This window comes from Ptychodera flava, chromosome 1 (genome assembly GCF_041260155.1).
Source record: "Ptychodera flava strain L36383 chromosome 1, AS_Pfla_20210202, whole genome shotgun sequence".
Taxonomy (NCBI): domain Eukaryota; kingdom Metazoa; phylum Hemichordata; class Enteropneusta; family Ptychoderidae; genus Ptychodera; species Ptychodera flava.
Window position 1 is genome coordinate 61,421,844 of NC_091928.1, and position 16,633 is coordinate 61,438,476.

Sequence of the window (16,633 nt, forward strand, 5' to 3'; positions counted from 1 at the left end):
AGAAGAATTGAAAAAATGTAAGCGTGAGTACCGAGAGTTTGTCGCATACAAGAAACACAGTCACAAGAGTTATAATCTTCAAAAAATAGTTGATGCGGCCAAACAAACGAACTCAAGGTATTTTTGGTCATTGGTGAAGGGGAAGCCAACTCCACCTTCTTGTAAAATAATAACTGATGACTGGTTGGATTATTTTAAATCCCTTTTAAATACACCAGGTCTAGTAAATGATAGTTTTGTTAATTTTTATGACGAAATTAAGGGTTTGTTGATAACGTGGAGTTGGGAGAAGAAAGCGGTTATAATGACCTAGATATTTGAATTCTGCAATCACTTTGGATGAAATCGACATGTGTATTAATAAGCTTAAAATAGGCAAAGCCTCGGGTATCGATGGTGTTAGTTCAGAATTTTACAGAAATTGTCCACTTGTCATGAAACAAATGATGTGTAAACTTTTCAATGTTGTCTTTGAAGCAGGAATTTTCCCATCTCAATGGGCGCAAGGTGTCATTGTTCCTATTTACAAAAAAGGAGACAGAAACTCTGCAAGTAACTATAGAGGTATTACCTTGTTACCAATAATGGGGAAGATTTTTTGTAATATTCTTGATATAAGATTGCATAAATGGATAGAAGAAAACTCTCCAATCGTTGAAGAACAAGCGGGTTTTAGAAAATCATACTGTACTTCTGATAATCTATTTATTCTTTACACAATTATTTCAAAATACCTAGCAAATAAAAAGGGCAGAGTGTATGTAGCTTTCATTGACTTCGAGAAAGCTTTCGATAGAAATGACCATTACTGTATGTTTTACAAACTACTTAAATCTAGTGTAAACGGTAAAATGTACAAAATTATCTTCTCGATGTATCAAAATGTCAAATCCTGTGTACGAACACCGAATTGTATTACTGAGTTATTTAAAAGTAGTTATGGTGTCCAGCAAGGTTCAGTGCTTTCACCTATTTTGTTTTCGATGTTTGCAAATGATATTGGGGAAGCACTACAAAGTATACATTTTTCTGGAGTCGATATTTGTGTTTGAAAATTATTTATTTACTTTTTGCAGACGACTTTACCTTAACTAGTAGTTCTAAAATTGGTCTACAACGTTTATTCAACAAATTGTATGATTACTGTAGTAGGTGGAAATTGTAGGTTAATATTGATAAAACTAAAGTTATTGTATTGAGGAGGGTTGGGAGCCTTAAGAATTATGAGAAGTGGTTTTATGACGGGACAAGCGTGGCAGTTACTTCTTTTCAAAGTTATTTGGACATCGTTTTATCCTGGACTGGCCAATGGTTCCAAGCACCGAAATGCTTGAGTGACCAGGCCAACAGGGCGCTTTTCAGCTTGAAAAGTTGTTTGTGTAAGTTTGGAACCCTTCAACCAACACTAGCTTTAAATAATTTCGACTGTAAAATCTTGCCAATCCTCCTCTATGGCTCTGAAATCTGGGGCTTTCATCCTGCTAAAGATACGGAAAGGGTTCACAATAGTATGCTGCGCTATATACTTAGTTTGTATACAAATACTTCAGTGCTGCCATTAGAGGGGAATTGGGTCGAATGTCGTTGAGAGTACCAAGATTTTGTAAGATTATCAAATATTGGTTAAGAATTGTAAATATGGATAAAAATAGACTCATTTACAAATGTTACGATTTTCAACTCAAGAATATTGGTGTAAAAAAATATAACTTTTGGGCAAATGATGTTAAGCATTTGCTCCAGAGCTATGGCTTTGGAGAAGTGTGGGAGCAACAAGGAGTTGGGAACGAGACTGTTTTTTTTTAAACATTTAAACAGCGTTGTATAGATATAGATATACAGCTTTGGTCAGACGAAATGAATGCATCAAGAAAATTAGATACATATGCCACCTTTAAAAGAGACCTTACTTTAGAACCATATTTAACCTGTATTGACAAAGCTATCTTCAAAATTGCACTATGTAAATTTAGAACTTCTGCCCATAATTTGAAAATTGAATCCGGGCGCAAGAACAATATTCCAAGGGCATTAAGGATATGTGAATTATGTGAAGGAGACCACATTGAAGACGAGTTTTACTTTTTACTTGTCTGTCCAATGTATAACAGTCTGAGACAGAAATACATTCCACAGTATTACTTTAATCCACCTCTTGTACATAAGTTTAAGATACTTTTATCATCTCATAATACAAATACAATAAGGAAACTCAGTAGGTTTATTTTCTATGCAACAAAACTCAGAGATGACACTATTAATAATTAAGATAATATTTTTATTCGTTGCCTTGCTGTCATCTGTACATTTCTAGCGACCAGTTTATAATTTTTGCTTTTTGATTTGTACATTTTGGCCGGAGGCCATCAGTACTGAAATAAACTTATCTATGTATCTATCTACATGAAAAAATTGTAATAAAATGGCCGCCTGGCAGCCATATTGGATCGTATCACAAAACAAATTGATGTGCATATGTATGATATAGGTCAATGTCCTTGTACCAATTTTGAATGAAATTGGTTGAGATATGCCTGAGTTATGGCTCTGTACATGAAACAATCGTAACAAAATGGCCGCACGGCGGCCATATTGGATCGTATCACAAAACAAATCAACGTGCATATCTATGACACTGGTCAATGTCCTTGTACCAACTTTGAATAAAATCAGTTGAAACATGCCTGAATTATGGCTCTGTACATGAAAAAATCGTAATAAAATGGCCGCCTGGCAGCCATATTGGATCGTATCACAAAACAAATCGACGTGCATCTGTATGACATATGAAGTAATCCTTGTACCAAGTTTGAATTAAATCGCTTCAGGCATCTCTGAGATATCTGCGTGAACGGACGGACGGACGCACGGACGCACGGACGCACGCACGCACGCACACACGCACGGACATGGCCAAACCTATAAGTCCCCCCGGACGGTGTCCGTGGGGACTAATTATAATTTCCTGCCATAAAACATCAACATACCACTATTTTTACTGCTATATTTGACAATTTTCAGCTGGAATAGAACAATCCCAAAAAGAGGCAGGTTTCGGTTTTATAATCTGGAATTTTAAGATTCACTAGGATTTACAGAATATTGACAAAATGGTTAAATGGATCTTTGACATTCACATTAAAATATATAAATATAGGGCCTATGTCCCTGAAGCTACTATAGACACGGATGGTATAGAGGAGGTACATACCATAATACCAGATATAGCAAGTGCAGAGGTTTATTGGCAATATTCTTATGGCAGAAGAACTGTTTCAGTATGGTTCATAATAACAGGCAGTGTTCCCTCTAAGGTTGTGAGTATGTGAGCAAATTGTTGCCCGAAGGGCATATTGGCAGCCGCCCTGGCGGCCGCAGGGGAAGGTCCGGAAGGGGGGGTGAAATCCTAGTGAATCGGAATCCATGTGCAGTGTCCAATCATCTCACTATGGTCATCCCAAGGGACCTGTATACCAAATATTAAAGCTGTCTGACCAGCGATTTTGAAGAAACAAGCAACCAAACAGACTATAGAGACTACAGATATCAAATCTGTAAGTACAGTGGCTTTCTAGATATTTTAGTGGATGGACATCCTCACAAATGGACATACATACATACATACATACATACATACATACATACATACATACATAGTATACATACGTATGTACATACATACAGACTGACATCCTCACAAACGGACAAACATACATACATACATACATACATACATACGTACGTACATACATACATACAGACAACGGACACCAGACTGATACCCATCCCAATAGCTTCTACAGGCTATAGTCTATAGTAGCTAAAAATCAATATGTTTATTACAATAATACTAACCTGATTGTCTTGAAGCATAAAAAACTACAATATCCCTGACATATTGTACATCACCCTGTATTCTAGTTCTGTTTTCACCGCTGGTTTTATTGGCTCTTTCGATGCTATGTGTATTCCAATCTGCCCAGTATATGTAATCTTGATACTGCGAAAGACAAAATGGATTCGGCAGCTCGTCTTCTATCACTCGTCGCCGATGACCACCTGGTTACAGATGTTGCAAAAATTAATATTAGCACTCAACTGATAATATGTATAAGCTGCAAGCATAATCTGTTTCGAACACTTTAGTGACAGCAGTCACTATGTTTCAACAATTAGCTTAAAGGGATACAGTTTGGATTACTGCACTTAAAGGTCGTATATATGGTACCCATATGACCAATGGCAACACTGTATCCAAGGTACAATTTATGATTGATGAAAGTTAATCGACATTGTATAATTCAAATGTTCAGCTATGATGATGAGGTGCATCTAGATATCGGGCACGAAATACATTGTTTGTAAACAAGAAACTCGCACAGGTGCAGTTCCAACGACTGTTTCCCTATAATTCCCCCATACATCAAGGTATACTACCAGTATATGTGGAGGGTGACGGACTTGTTCCATATATATAGGTACCCTACCGTATATGCCAAGGGTGGGGCACAAAGTTCCTACAAGGTATGTGCTAAGGATGGGGATGTACCCTCCGGTAGGTGTCAGTATACAATGTGCTGAGAGAGGGGGACAAGGTTCAAGCGAAGTATATTACTGTATAGGTAGTGGCACAATGTTCCTGCTCAGTATATGCTGAGGATAGGGGACTTGGTTTCATCAAGGTATACTATATGCAGAGGGAGGGGACAAAGTTGCACCCAGGTATACCATAGGTAAGGGGGTGTGGTTTTGGAAAGGTACACTGTCTGGTTCGAGTAATTGGTTTGGGGATGGGTTCTACGATGGCAGACAGCTATGGGATATGGTGAAATCCAGTAACTTACTAACAGGTAAAGGTAAAATGAAGACACACTTTTCCATTCCCTTATCTCCAGGGGCAATGCATTCCATAATTATGTGGTACAACATGTAGAATTTTGCCTAATCTCATGGTGACTTACCCAAGAAACTTACTGCAGCCATGAAGACACGTAGAAAAGAATAAAATGCTTTCTGCCATAGTAAAGATTACCTGTTGGCTGACATAATTTTAGTGATTGCAGAAGTAAGCATGAGTCTAAGCCACGGTTTAATTGCGCGAAATATGTGAGGTTTCAGTGACAATGGAGAGAACAAATCCCGATGGATAGGAATTGCAATATTCCAGTAGTTAACTTCTGATTGAGATCAATTCTGATAATTCAGTGGAAAAGTTCTCATTGACGAGCCAAAAGGTGCTACATAGGGAGCCTCACAGTTCCCTTAAACTGTTTGAGTATGCTGATATCAGGAAATTCTGGCTTTTTTAGCTGAAAGATGAACAAAGTTTGCCATAGACGGCAAGAAGGCAGCTCAAAATATGTACTATCATGACATCATCACTTGCAAATATGGACTCCAAAGTTAAAGGAAAGATTCTCCACATACCGGTAGAAACCTTGATTATCTGTAAGAAAGGGGCATACGATGTCTTGGTCCTGAAGAAGGAGTTGAAATCTGTAGGAAATGGGCTGTGTTGTCAGGAAGACAGTAACTACTACCGTTGTTTGGGAAATATGGGCGAATTTCTGGAAGAAGAAAACCTACCTAATGCTACTTGATTGCAAATGTTCTTACCTAACAAATCAGCTGATTCGATCATATTTATGTCTAGATCTGCCCAATACATCCGTCTTTCTTCGTAGTCTATGGTAATTCCATTGGCACGTCCGATATCTTTGATCAATGTCTTTCTATTGGTACCATCTAAATTTGTTCTTTCTATCACTGGCCTGTCTTTCCAATCACTGAAGTACATGTATCTGAAAGTAGATTGCATTTTGTATTTACCACTCACTCAATGAAATGACCACTTGATAAATTGACCTTGATTTGACTTCACTGACCACAAACAAAAAATTGACCACAAACGATGACTTACCCAGCAATCATGACCATATTACCACCAACAACAATAAATTTACTGCCAACGACCACACACAACCATTAACTGATCAAAAGAGACAGCTTGACCACCAATGACCACGATTTGACCACAAAAGACGAGTCAAATTAGAGTTAAATGTTTAGCTATTATAGACTATATCAGCAGTCCAGAGAAGCTATTGGGATGGGCATCCATCTGGTATCCCTTACTGAAGATTATTTCTGCTGCAAATTTGCCGTAAATTTGCTGCAAATATGCAGCAAGCATATGGTAGCTTGCAGGAAGGAGTTGCAGAAGTTTGCAGCTAGCTGTGACCCTCCCACAAAGCCTGAAATAAGTTTGCAGCAAAACTAATATGTAGCAAATTCGCGGCACACAAGGTTATTGCTGCAAATATGCAGCAAGCATATAGCAAACCCTTACATCAGTTTGCAGCAAATTTGCAGTAAACAACTAATTTGTAGCAAATTTGCGGCACACAAGGTTATTGCTGCAAATATGCAGCAAGACAGATGATAGGACATATAGCATGTATTACCCACTACGGTACACTTCATTACCAGGGAGTACGATTGCACTGAAGTTCAAGACCGGTCATATTCAAGCAATGCAAAAGTGATCTTTCATGTGTATTTTATATTCATTTGTTTTTATAAAAGACAATCCACTTTTTAAATAATAACAACTGATAGACAATGGACAGCTATTAAGCACAGTTCAGCTGCTGAAAGGCAAAATTGCTATTCTAGGAGGGATATAAGTCATCTATAGAATAGTGACATTATTATGTAACAATAATACCCTTCAATGATCTGGTTGGGAAATTTATGGTTGGATCCACAACTTAATTTTTGCTACCGCAAATTTGTTCCCTAAAAATATCGACAGATGAGAACTTTTCATTGTAGAAACAGACAAGTAAATGTCAATGCACTCAATGTTTGGTATAAGCAAGGAGTAGGGAATGAGTCATAGAGAGTCATTAATAAATTGGGTACAAGTTTATTTATTCAAAGACTAACATATTTCTGAATCATTATTTTGTGAGCTTAATCAAAGACACCGATTGGTGTCGTAGTAAACTACCAAAAAATCTCTGTGGGTTGGCTTGCAGTGGTTCTGTGGCAATGACCCATGAGCCGGGCGCAATTGATAGACGACACAGTGCTGCTGCGATATTACAACTAACAGTTGGTCAGAGAGCTTTGATATCACTATAGGGAAAAATTGCGAGACTAAAGCGAGAAAATGACGCTTTCTTTGGCGAGATTCAGAATGAATCAGAATGAATGGTCTTAATGATTCTCGCCAGTGAATTTCAATTCTCACTGTACTTGGTGAGAATTTCCATTCTCACCGGTGAGAATTCTAAGTTCTCACACTTGATTCTCACCAAGGAGTGCATTTCTCACCAATCTCCAGTATAGATTAAAATTTTCTCACCGACAGCAGTGAGAATAACAACAGATTCTCACTGATTGCGAGAAAGCGTCATTTTCTTGCTCTAGTCTCGCAATTTTTCCCTATAGTGTATTTGGTACACAGGTCCTCTGGGATGATTGAACTCAGATTTGATTAAACTGTGATGAAATATGCCACTCTGTAGTATAAGGCAATTCTTTGTCATTTTTGATCAAAAAAATTATTGAAAATCTTATTCAAAACAGTCGACAAACAGCTTTAAGATTTGGCATACAGCTCTGCAGGGATGACCTCATTGAGAATTGTCCAAGTTGTCATGAGATATGCAAATTTGTAATTTTATTTTTATTTTTTGTAATTTTATTTTTCAAAAGCCTTGGTCAGATAGCATTAATAATTTGGAATACATGTCCCTAGAGAAGACGTACCTGAGATTTCTTCAAATTATGCCAAACTCTTTGCATTTTTGAGGTAAGTTTTGTCATTTTTGGTCATTCTTTTTCAAAACCCCTGATCAGACCAGCTTTAATATTTAGTACACAGGGTTTTTTGGGATGACCTAAATCAGAAATTTTCATACAGTGAGAAAATACACAATTTCATATTTTGGGGCAGCTTTTGCCAATTTTGATAAAAATTATTCAAAAAAATACCGCAATTATTCGGTGTCGCTCAAATTTGATCAGAATTGGTATATACCAGTATGGGTACCAAAGATCAACAATACATATTGTTTCTATCTGTTCAGTGCAGGAAAATTCTACGCTGATGTTATGACAATGATTTCTGCACAGTACAACCAGAAAAACAACAAGAAATATTTAAATAACCAGCAAAAAAAGAATGGCAAAAGTAAATAAGGTCTGAAACTTTAGGTACTGGAGTTCAACTTTAGCAACATGCATAGCAGAAACAGTTAGTCCCTCTTAGTTGGACCATAGACAGTCTTCCCCTCTACTGTCTATGGTTTGATCTGGTCTGTTAATATGTAACAGTTCATAAACAATGACAGGAAATGACTCAAGCCTGTTTCAGACACTGGCCATCACTCCTGCACATTTGCAGGATTTCGCTTTTTCTTACCTCATTTGCACATTTTTGACACTGACAAGTTCATTTGAACAAATGCACATCTCAACCCCTGCATCTACCTGTACACCAAATACTGAGATGGTAGCTTTGGCGGTATGGGAGCCTTTGTGTGTGACGGACATACATCCGCACATACCCACAAATATACAGACATACAGACGCCACTCAGACTCATCATATAAGCTCTTTTTGGTATTTATATATAAAACCAAATATGAGCTAAAAACCTGCTTGTCTGATAGCTTTGTAATTTTGATGGCTTATGCCAAATAAATCATCAACACTCTGGAAAACCTATACTGTACTATACTTTTGTATTTTTGGAGCCATTGTTTTAGTCTGCAACCTTCAAAGGTTTATAACATAAGAGTATAGGTTGTAATGCAGTTTTGAAACTGTAAACATAATGTTATCATATTTAGTATCAATTTGCAGTGAATTTGGTCAGGAGAACAAATAAGGGGTTAGCCATCTGCATGCAGATGGCATGATACACTGTACGGTGAATACAGACTCCAGTACATTTGTCTTGAGTGGGGTGCGGGATTGCTGGATAGCTGAATAGCCCCCTAAATAGCTAGGTAGCTAATAGCTACGTTAGCCATAAGAATAGCTTATAGTTAGCTGTTTGTGGCTATTGAAGCTATTATTAATTTCCACAGGACACTTTTAGCTGCTAATAAACGTAGTAGGTAGCTATTCAGCTAAAACAAATGATTATTTTAGGGCTGGTTATAGAGCTATTCAAGCTATTAGCCGTTTTTAGCCGCCAATAGCCACTCTTAGCTCACTATTAGCTGGCTACCAGCTACAAACTCCTGATGCCGAAATGGGCCGGCTATTGAGCTATTCAAGCTATTAGCCGTTTTTAGCCGCTATTAGCTGTTATTAGCCAGCTATTAGCTGGCTACCAGCTAAAAACTCCTGCAGTGGGAATGGGCTGGCTATTGAGCTATTCAAGCTATTAGCTGTTTTTAGCCGCTAATAGCCACTCTTAGCTAGCTATTAGCTGGCTACCAGCTAACAACTCCCGAGGTCGGAATGGGCTGGCTCCCAAGGTCGGAATGGGCTGGCTATTGAGCTATTCAAGCTATTAGCCGTTTTTTAGCCGCTAAAAGCCACTCTTAGCTAGCTATTAGCTGGCTACCAGCTAACAACTCCCGAGGTCGGAATGGGCTGGCTCCTGAGGTCGGAATGGGCTGGCTATTGAGCTATTCAAGCTATTAGCCGTTTTTAGCCGCTAATAGCCACTCTTAGCTAGCTATTAGCTGGCTACCAGCTAACAACTCCCGAGGTCGGAATGGGCTGGCTCCTGAGGTCGGAATGGGCTGGCTATTGAGCTATTCAAGCTATTAGCCGTTTTTAGCCGCTAATAGCCACTCTTAGCTAGCTATTAGCTGGCTACCAGCTAACAACTCTCGGCGGCCTAAATGGGCAGGCTATTGAGCTATTCAAGCTATTAGCCGTTTTAGCCGCTAATAGCCACTCTTAGCTAGCTATTAGCTGGCTACAAGCTAAGCAGTGGACTTGTCTGAAAAAGCCTGACAACTACTTATTACCAAGGAAGTTACGAGCGTGACTTTCACTTAGGTGTACAAAGCATTAGACATCTCATAAATATACTGAATAAATATTGTAGAACCAAGAACGTAGTATTGAGTTCTTTATGGAAGAAATTTTTTTCATGCAAATGTAAGTTTCTACTAACCATCGCACATGGCATTTTTTCTGCATTGAGAGCTGAAGAAATCACAATTGTACGTATTGAGGATTTCATTCACTGGCATGAAACGAAATGATCGGGGAATCTTGCGATTTGTAGGACCAAGAAATGTATTAAGTCACATGGCTGGTTGAGCGGCATAGAGTAGTTATGGTCAGTTAGTCTCTGTTTGAAAAGGTTTCATGTGATTGCTTGTGTCTAAAAAAGTTTCATGTGATTAATTGTACCGACATTCACGCAGACGCTAATCAAATACCAGTGACTGGTTTTGCATTGTCTTTTGTTCAAAAACTTATTAAATATGCATGTCAGTTTGCAGCTGAACACAAAAATTGTTTGTAGAAGACTTCCCACAACTGACAAGTACACAAGCGTTTGGACGATAAGCTGTTGTTTTGGCTTGCCTCTGTATTAAATGAAAGATGTGCAAGAATATGGGTAGAACCAAGAAAGTAATATCAAATGTTCGGTTACTTCAGAAATACCTAATTGCATTGTGCATTTCTTGTCGAGCGGGGCTCTACGGAGGAAATGGTATAAGCGAAGGGTAGAATCATGCCAAAAAGATCACGCTGTACATGAGAATTGGTAATGTTTATGCCCACTTTACAGGTTTTAACAGATACTAATCCCGGCGACAAACATGAATGACTGATTACACAGGTTCTAAATCAGACAAAGAACTGCGACCAGTAAGTTCATGTGGAAAAGCGGAAGCGCAGTTGCGAGATCACTAAGATCGGCAGTGGGAATAATAGGTGTAAATAAGAGAGATATCGACAAACAGGTGCTGCATTGCAAGAGTAATCGCACCGTAAGACATTTGGAGACTTCTCGAGTTTAAAGCAAATGTTGAAAAGTAATAAAAAAGTCAGAAAATACACGTACGAATTGTATGTCACCTCATTCGGCGTGTTAATGATGAGAGTATCAGTTTCCAGGCAAGGCAATAATTAATACGGGAAAACATGACAGTGACTTTGCATGAATATGATTGATAAGAAAATAGCTGATAGCCAGCTAATAGCCAGCTAACATTGGCTAATAGCGGCTAAAAACGGCTATTAGCTTGAATAGCTGAATAGCCAAGGATTTTGGTATCATAGCAGAATAGCTGAATAGCTGCTCAACAACCCCGAAGCAGCTATTAAGTTTCCGTCATTAGGTCCCAAACATAATAGCTGAATAGCCGCTAATTATCCCTTGAGTCATTGCTGTAAACCCTCTTAGCTGAGTAGCTGCTAAATATGTCAAGCTGGCTATTTTGGCTATCCAGCAATCCCGCTCCAGTACATTTGTCTTAGTACCACTCATTGTGTTCAATAAACATACACAGCAACTAGGTCATTGATTGATGAAGGATATCATCACCAAATGGGTACTTGCCAGGTTCAACTCATACATATAGGATTAATAAGATGAGCATATATTATGGATAATATCAGGTTGATCCACCACACACAACACAATATTAAGCAACAATTACCTAATAAATTTTGCAAATTTAAAGAGAAACATTTAATCCTTGCCAATGCTACTGGTCAGAAGCGTCTTGTTTTAGGTTGCCATTTTGGTTTTTATGATGTCATTTTACAGTTTGTTACCATTATAAGGCAATATAACAGCAGATATATCTTTGAAGCCAATTTGGCTTTATGCTGTAATCATAATAATAATGTTGAATCGATTTTATATTTTATTTGTAATTTGAGATAATTCTTGTCAGTTTATTCAAAACATAGCATCAATAGCACATGGCTCACAGTTGGTTTGATGTTGCATAACAAAAGCAGTATTGAGACTACCATGCAAACTGTATGAAAAATACTGTCAAGGACAGTGTGCTCATATTTGGTTTGAATTGGTATATTCAAGAAATATTTAAACCAGAAAAATAATAACAATGACAAAAGCAAATAAGGTCTGCAACTGCTGGCTGAATTAATAATGTTAATTCTTGCAACAATCAAACAGAAATCACTTACCAATGAGAAACAAGGATGGCGGTGATCGCCTTAGATTGACTAAACCCAAAAGCTTACGCGCATGCACAGTATACATAAAAAAGCTTAAGTGCATGCACAGTACACATAATACTATTAATTATAATATTTGTCCCAATAATGCCCCCAAAATAGCACAAGCAATGATTCAATCAAGGAATCAAAATAGCATACAGGTGATAGTTGCAAGATTTATATTTCTGCCAAATTTTAAAAAAGTTACTGCAATTTCGAACAGCAGCTGCTTTTGGGTAAAAAAACTCAAAATATCACCACAATAGCACTTCTAGTGATTCTGTCAAAAATCAAAGTAGCATACAGGAGGCATTGACCAAAGTGTTCATCTTGCCAAATTTCACAAAAGTTACTGAAGCGTTTTCAAACAGTGGGTGTCTACGGCTCATGCCATACGCCGTAATACATACGGCATACGGCACATTAAGAGTGATCACGGTAAGTCCTTTGGACCATTGTCCAAAGGACTAATAAGCTTACCCCTCCTTGGGATCCAACACCAGGGATCTTGGGTTTCCAATGTTTTGCCACAGCAACACTCTCCTTGCTGAGCCATCTAACTTGGCAACTTCAATTCGACGTGTTCCTGAATCTCCCCAATAAATGTTACGAGCAATCCAATCTACTGCCATACTTTCTGGATATTCAAGACCAAATTCTATCACATGCTCCACAGCACTGCCATTCATAAAGGCACGACTTATTGACTGAAGCAAAATGGCAAAAACACAACTTAGAAGGTTAGCTATTGTGTTAGTTTGCAATTATTGTATATGACTGATCCTGTACAATAAGTCACTTGTTTTGCAATTAAATATAATGACTGACAACAGAGTCACTGTAATTTTCAAGGACTTTTTAACATCTTAACTACCATTTCTCAGGTATCAATTTTACAATTATCAATTTCATGTATCAATTATCATTTTCTCTGTCATTTATCTTAAATTATTGGTTGATCATCAGTTTTCCTGGACTTTCCAGAACTCCATTCTATTTTCAATGACTTTTCCATGACTTTCAAGGAAATAAATTAAAAGGACTTTCCCAGAGTGTACAGACCCTTGATATCAGTTGTAAAGGCACTCCTAATAAATGTCAGAAAATTCCAAATTTACTACACTGCCTGAAATATTTTCTTTCCAAAAAATTATTTCTCATGATGAAATATATTTTCTTAAAATAAGAATAATTGCCATGACCTTTTCTATCAACATTTTGTTTGGTACCGAGCTTATGAATGAGAATATTTTTCTCAATTCAAGAAAGATATTCTCAAGTGTTGCAGCCAGGACACGCCCTTGTGACAATGTCCCCAAAACAGGAATGGTTGTCCCACATTCTCACGCACTGTGGGTCACCTCAGGTGCACTCAAGAGTCAAATGTGTTCATGGGTATACGGTAGTCTGCAAGTAATATCTGTTCCTGGCAATGACCTCTGTTTTGCGTGATTATTTTGAGGCTTATATTTACATACTTTCCTTTCTGTGATTAACCCTTAAGGTGCCACGTATTTCTAAGGCAAAGGACCCCCAGGCCAAGGAATTGCCAATTTTTGGTAGCACTCAAAACTACAGCTGTCATTCTAGAAATTGTCACAAACATCACATATAAACACCTTTACTTTAGTCTTAGATCATCAACTCACAAATTGGATATATTTAATTCACAATTATATAAAACATAGGGCCAATGTCCCTGAAGCTACTATAGACATGGATACAAAATTGAGTATTTCCTGTCTGTATGAAATTATCTCATTCAGATCATCCTAGGGACCTGTATACCAAATATAAAAGCTGTCTGACCAGCGGTTTAAAAAAAAACAAGCAACCTTACAGTCGACAGAGCTCTGCTGCTTTGATAGCTCATTTCAGGATGGCCTGACCAAAAATGCCAAAATTAGCTGCAAAAATAGTCACAATTGAAGATTGCATCATAATTTAAATATATTACATTAAGATAAACCCTACAGGAACCTGTATATCAAATATCAAAGCTATCAGATGAGTAACATTCGAGAAACAAAGATTGTGACCAAAAATGGCAAAAAATGACCCAGAAATACAAAAATTTCAAATTTCAATATATTACACTAAGACAATCCCTAGGAACCTTATACCAAATATCAAAGGCATCAGACAAGTAGTTTTTGTGAAACACATTTTTCGACCAAAAATGACAAAAATTGCACCAAAAATACAAAATTGCAGATTTCATCAAATATTCAATATATCATATTGAGTTCATCTGATGGAACCTGTATACCAAATATCAAAGCTGTCAGATGAGCAGTTTTGATGAAATAAAGTTTTGACCAACAAGTCATTGACAATGACATAGTCCCCACTTGTAATAGGAGTATTAGTCTTGATGGGGCAGGGAAATGTGGTCATTAAGAAGTATCACGTGAGTGTATATGTTCAGATCTATGGCCACATAGGTCTATGTCATTGTTCCCAATTTGAAACACATAAGGCATGTCTAAGTTATGGTTCTAAATCGGGAAAAAAGATGAGACCTCTAGCTGTATTGGCCTGCCAAGAAATACATATTGTGGTAAAGAAGATGAGACATTAGAACACTTCTTGTTTAAATGTCAACACTTCTCAACTGAAAGAAATAAATTAATGGCTAAGACAGAAGAAATTCTGTTGAATGACAAAGAAATGAATTTATATAAAGATTTCATTGAAAGAAAAGGGTTGATTTGTTTGTATTTAGGAGATTCAACTGAAAACTACAACCCTGAATTAAGCTACAAAATTGATATTATTTTTAAACAATTCTTAGTCGAAGCTATAGACAAGAGAAGGAATTTTTTGTACTAGCTGTTAGCATTCTAGTTTTTATTATTATTGTTGCTGTGTTTTTTGTTTTGTTTTGTTTTGTTTTTTCTGCTTCTTATCTCTGTACTTGAAATTTATTTTTTCATCAGTGTTTTGCAGCTCCTAATTTTTATTTAGTGAGCCCCTGATCTAAAGGGATGCAACAAATAAATAAATAAAGAAATACATATGTGCATAATAAATGAGGTACAAGATGTGACATCTAAAGGTAAAAAAATTGCATTGCTAAGTTATCCCTATAAACCAAAAATCAGACCTCTAGCTCTATTGGCTCGCTCAAAATAAGTTATGCACATAATTAATGAGGTACAATATGTGGCGTCATAAGGTGTCCCATCATACCAAATATGAAGGGTGTAGCACTTGTGGTTACTGAGTTATGGACAAATATGTATATTTGAGGTATATTTGTTTTATGCCAGAGCTAACATGTTAATCTGCGAGTTTTGGAACTGTTCGTACTCTGTCAAAAAGAGACTTTTTATAACATATTGTACTTCTATGTACTGCTCACATCTTTGGAGTAAGTTCATAAATCAGTGTATCAATAATGTTCGCGTTGCTTATTACAATAGTTTTAGAATCTTGTTTGGTATTGACAGAAAATTAAGTATCTCGAATGCTTTTGTTCAGAGCAACATTTTGACTTTCGAAAGTAAACAGCGCACTTTACGCTCAAAATTTTATATGAGGCTGATGAATAGTGAAAATTCTCTTATTAGTGCTGCTATCAATACATATATTATGTGTGGTAGCCTGTTCTGGAAAAGACTGTTTTCCGACTGCTTTTAAAGTTTTCTCTGTCTGTCAGTTTTAATTTCCTTTATGATTTAGTGTTTTTATAGTTTTTTTTATAGTTTATCAGTCCCCCTTTTTTTCTGTATGTTTTTTGGTGTATGAGCTGGTTCTTGAAATAAATAAATAAATAAAATAAATAAAATAAAGGTCATTGAGGTCACGAGACATTTTGTCAAAAAATTGTATTGCTAAGTTATCCCTATGTGCCAAAAATCAGACCTCTAGCTCTATTGGCTCGCTCACAATTAGATATGCACATAATTAATGAGGAACAATATGTGGAGTCATAAGGTGTCCCATCATACCATACATGAAGGCTGTAGCACTTGTGGTTACCAAGTTATGGACAAATATGTATATTTGAGGTCAAAGGTCACCAAGGTAACGTGACAATTTGTCGAAAAAATTGTATTGCTAAGTTATCCCTATGTACCAAAAATCAGACATCAAGTTCTATTGGCTCGCTCAAAATTAGATATGCACATAATTAATGAGGTACAATATGTGGCGTCATAAGGTGTCCCATCATACCAATTATGAATGGTGTAGCACTTCTGGTTACCAAGTTATGGACAAATATGTATATTTGAGGTCAAAGGTCACCAAGGTCACGTGACATTTTGTCAAAAAAAAATGTATTGCTAAGTTATCCCTATATACCTATAGGGACCCCTCTAGTGCCCTATAGGGCGGCCCTATAGGGAACACTGCCAAAATACTATAAGACTGCCCTATAGGGCAGTCCTATATGATTTCCCAATAGGGTCCAATCGGTTCTTTGTAAGTGTGGTCTTCATCTGGACT

General features: G+C 37.1%; 1 protein-coding gene across 2 annotated transcripts in view; it reads right to left on the reverse strand.

Moving 5' to 3' along the window:
* The window catches only part of LOC139142491 (low-density lipoprotein receptor-related protein 6-like), a 216,571-nt gene that overhangs the window by 82,813 nt on the left and 117,125 nt on the right, over positions 1-16,633 (reverse strand). For both annotated transcript variants that reach the window (XM_070712437.1, XM_070712445.1), the window contains 3 exons: positions 12,662-12,888; positions 5,617-5,801; positions 3,856-4,059 (listed from right to left, as the gene is read on the reverse strand). In XM_070712437.1, coding sequence (XP_070568538.1) covers positions 3,856-4,059; positions 5,617-5,801; positions 12,662-12,888 — 616 coding nt within the window. The remainder of the gene's footprint in view (positions 1-3,855; positions 4,060-5,616; positions 5,802-12,661; positions 12,889-16,633) is intronic.